We start from the raw sequence: 4,506 nt of genomic DNA, 5'->3' as shown, positions 1-4,506 counted from the left end.
TTTTTTCTCTAGGGAGTACAACAACAAATTGGTGCTATTAGAGCAAAATAAATAAATAAAAGTAAAATATCTGCCTGGCATGAAGCAGTATGAATAGGCAGGTTGAGGTTGGTAGGTTGAACAACATAGTAGCAGCTGCTTCACAAAGTGCTTTCAAAGTAAATGTAACTACATCAAATAATAATAAATACTAATCATTCAAATCAATAAATTGAGTGCAATCAGCGCAAATAAATAAACAAAAATAAAGTTCTTTTTTTTGCAGCACCCTGAGCGGATCAACGTGCGTCTACCCTTCACCCGGCTCTCGAGGCCACTCTAGTAGTCTTTTACAGTGTGGTACCGATGTGTACATTGGTGGTGCAAGGGCACACGACAGGACTTGCACTCAAAGCTTGTCTCACTCCGGATGTTTTTCCCGTCCTTCTTCTTTGACGGTAGCTTCGATCGGGAACAAACCCTACAACACCTTTGTGGGTACTTCTTAGCAGAACTTGCTTTGGGGAAATTGATCAGTTCGTGATCTAGTCTGTCATTCAGCCTGGACTCGGGGTCAACGTTTGGTGGCAATGGGTGTCTAACACGTGGGGCATCCCCAGGAGGCGGGGCCTCACTCCTACCCTCCTGACGACGGGCAGCTCTGGGGCGATCCCCAGGAGGCGGGGCCTCACTCCTACCCTCCTGACGACGGGCAGCTCTGGGGCGATCCCCAGGAGGCGGGGCCTCACTCCTACCCTCCTGACGACGGGCAGCTCCGGGGCGATCCCCAGGAGGCGGGGCCTCACTCCTACCCTCCTGAGGACGGGCGGCGCCGTCTTCCTGCTCTTCCTCGGACCCCTCCTCTCCGTCTTCATCCTCTTCCTCGGACCCCTCCTCAGCAGGCGGGGCCTCATTCCTACCCTGCTGAGGACGGGCGGCGCCGTCTTCCTGCTCTTCCTCGGACCCCTCCTCTCCGTCTTCATCCTCTTCCTCGGACCCCTCCTCAGCAGGCGGGGCCTCATTCCTACCCTGCTGAGGACGGGCCACTCCCCCAATGTTCCCGCGGGTGGTCCAGGACTTCACTACTGCCAAGATGAACGAGTAGAAGTTCTGAATTTTGCCAGCTGGGTGCCTGGCCTTGTAGATCACATAGGCGTTGAACTGGGTAATCTGGAGCATATAAAAGAAGAACTTTTTTGTCCACTTCCTCGTTTTCCTGGTACACATGTAATAGCTGAGGTTCTGGTCTAGCTTGTCGACCCCGTTCATGTGTTTGTTATACTCAATAACACACACAGGCTTCTCTTCGACCACCTTCTTGCTGTGTTTTTTCTCCTTCCTGGACACGGGCAGCATGTCATGAGGGTGCAAGGTGGAGATCATCGTGACGATTTTTGTTTTCTTGGCTCGCCATGCCAGTACCATCACGTCCCTGGAGTGGCGAGAGATGGTGGACCCCAGTGGCAGCTTTGAAGGGGTAACATCTGCGATGGCTGGTGGCTGTCCTCGCTTCTTACGCAGGGTCCCGCAGACGTATGTCTTCTTGTTCAGGAGCATAATGGCCGTATCCACTGAATTGTACAGGTTGTCCATATAGAGCCTATATCCACATCCAGCTAAACTGCCTAAGAGTGTTGTTATGATGACAGGTAGTGTCTGCTTCTTTTTACAGTATGGCAGCATGTTGTGGAGGTAGCCTGTTGCTGAATCACACAAAATGTACGACCTGATGCCGTACTTGACCGGCTTCTGTGGGGCATAGACCTTGAACTCCAGGCGTCCCCGCCACAACAGCATTCCCTCATCAAGACTGATGTCCACGCTCGGCAGGTACATCTCCTGGAAATTGGCCAGCAAGGACTGCAGTATTGGGCGGACTCTCCAGAGTTTGTCTACGTCTTCGGGCTTTTCTGGTACAGGGCGGGGGATGCTGTTGTCCACGAAGTGGAGGTTGCTCAAAATGGCCTGGAACCTGTTCCTCGGCATCACTTTCCGGAAGACGGCGGCCTCGACGTACTCATCAGTGGACCAGTACATGGCGATCTCAGGCTTTTGGCTGATTCCTGTCAGAAGAAAGAGCCCCAGGAAGCGCTTGAGCTCGTCTAGATCCACCGCTTTCCACTTCTTTGCTCTGCCATACTTCTTGTCACTGTCCGGCTTCTGTTCGGCATAGAGGTTGGTTTGAGTGCGGATTTCCTCCAACAACTCATCCGACAGCAGCAGCTCAAAGAAGTCCACGGGCTCATCAGACTGCAGAGCAGCAGCGGCGTTTTGAGGACCCGGAGTCCCAGCTGTGAAGGGGATGTCCCGAGGACACCATCCTGTGGAATGCCACACAGGAGGAGGACCCTTGTCCTTCTTGCCCTTGGCACCACCTGTGAATTATAGAAATAGATCATTACCATAAAATACTTTTTTCTTTGACACACACACACACACACACACACACACACACACACACACACACACACACACACACACACACACACACACACACACACACACACACACACACGATAATAATTCTTACCTCCACGACCAGCTCCACCAACCGCTCCACCAACTGCTCCCTCCTCCACCTCCTCCTCACCACTAGCATGCGACCCTGTGTAACATAACATATACTTTTTTTTAGATATTATGTCCATCTTTAGCAAAGCATTTATCATCCACAGACCACATGCATATATACACTGAATAAATAAATATGAGAGAATACATTTACCATTACCCTGGTTTTAGCATTTTTTCATTCATGTGCTATAATTGACAATTCACTCACCCCTACTACCGTCATCATCATCATCATCATCTGCATCCATGGCAGACACCAGTTCCAGAGCACCCACCAGTACCTCCTCCTCAGCATCTACAATACAATTTCAAATACTTTGGTGAATATTATGCATTTAGCAAACATTATCCAGACAGAGCGACTGACAAAAGGCACATATGAGATCAAATAGACATGCCTGATCGACATCAAAGGCTTCAGTTCAGGTCAGAAAAACAACATAACAAAAACAAAACCCCTTTGACCTACAGGATTTTTGTTGTTGTTATTATGTGGCCTGACCTGAACGGATGCTTTGATGTCTTTTATATTATGACAGCCATAATGTGCAGACAGAGGGAGGGGGCATGCAGCTGGCATTTTCCCCCTACAAGAAAACTGAATAAAATGAACAGATCTACAAGCTCAAAAAGCGTGTAGATCTGTTCATTTTATTCAGTTGGCGTTGTGCGAGGCTCGCTCCGTTGTGGCCAACGAACCACAGGTTGAGAACCGCAGCCACATACAGTAACGAAAATCGGGCCACAGCCTGTCGTCTATGTTGCCAGATCGTGGGAAAGTAATAAGCAACCAGGTCTATGAAAACGAGCCCACAAGAAGCGAATAGCCGAGTATAGGCCACATGGGCACTTCAAACATATCTAAAACAAGGTGAAAATAGTCCATCTACAAAATCACAACCACAATTACCATCATTTCCAAGCAGATTTACAGAAAAACAAGTCCAGTGTGGCTTAGCAGACCTAGCCCTGAAACAGATACTAGCGTCATGTGAACCATGGTATAGCAAACCTGGCAACGACGATAGTTTACTTTTCTGCATTGAATCAACTAAACGCACGGTCAGATGAACTAGTAACGAATACAACTCGATCAAATCAACTTGTAACACATAAAACGATATAAAAAAAGTATGCTTACCACTGGAAAAAGGACTGTTGCCCCGACTGAGAGCCGCCGGTTCCCAAGCCGAGCCCTCAGAGGCACCACTACTGTCACTGTCGGCGTCGGTGTTGGATCCCTCCACCCCTGACCCCAACTCGCTCCCCGTAACACTGCCACCGGCCCCGGCCCGGTCAGGGCTCGCAGGAGGACGGGGACGAAGGACCATGCTGCTCGGATCGCTCCTACGGCCGGGGGGCAGGTCCTCGCGGTCCTGGGTGCCGACACTCGGCCCTGGTTGGAGGTCCACAGGAGGAGGATAAACCACCGGAGCTTGGGAGGCTGCTGCACCAGCCCCAACCAAGAACCTCTCCATGGACTGCTGACCAGGTCCGGGGGTGTTCTTGCGCTTTTTCCCTACCATAGCTACTCTCTCACAGTACACTATATCTAATATAAACTTTATCTCCTCTCTATTACCACCTATTTTCTCCTATTCTCTCCCTATAACGCCGATCACCTCTCCTATAAATACTCCTATTACTGCACTCTATATCTTACCTCCACGCCCTCTCTATCTATAATATATATATATATATATATATAAAACTCAGTAGGATTTATATATATATCACTCACACTTACTACACTCAAAATATCAACTCACACACACAAACTCACGTACAAACAATTCACTCTTTCACTCAATATAACTCTCCCACACAAACTCACGTACAATTCACTCGTTCACTCACCGTATCTCACACTCGTATCTCTCGTTCAATCTAACTTACGTATCTCACACTCGTATCTCTCGTTCACTCGATCACAACTCTCAACTACTGCTACTA

General features: G+C 49.0%; 1 protein-coding gene across 1 annotated transcript; it reads right to left on the bottom strand.

Annotated features, from left to right (window-relative positions):
• Window positions 1–318: 318 nt before the first annotated feature.
• LOC311057147 (uncharacterized protein) lies at window positions 319–4,079 on the bottom strand (the record flags this gene model as incomplete). Its single annotated transcript, XM_084074098.1, has 4 exons — window positions 319–2,354; window positions 2,510–2,584; window positions 2,762–2,848; window positions 3,695–4,079. 4 exons carry the CDS (start codon window positions 4,077–4,079, stop codon window positions 319–321), a joined length of 2,583 nt encoding a protein of 860 aa, XP_083930224.1.
• Window positions 4,080–4,506: the final 427 nt, after the last annotated feature.

Source organism: Gymnoscopelus microlampas, assembly GCF_963454915.1.
Source record: "Gymnoscopelus microlampas genome assembly, chromosome: 12".
Lineage (NCBI taxonomy): Eukaryota > Metazoa > Chordata > Actinopteri > Myctophiformes > Myctophidae > Gymnoscopelus > Gymnoscopelus microlampas.
Note: the sequence above shows the minus strand (reverse complement) of the source record. Positions and strands in the feature narration are given on the sequence as shown.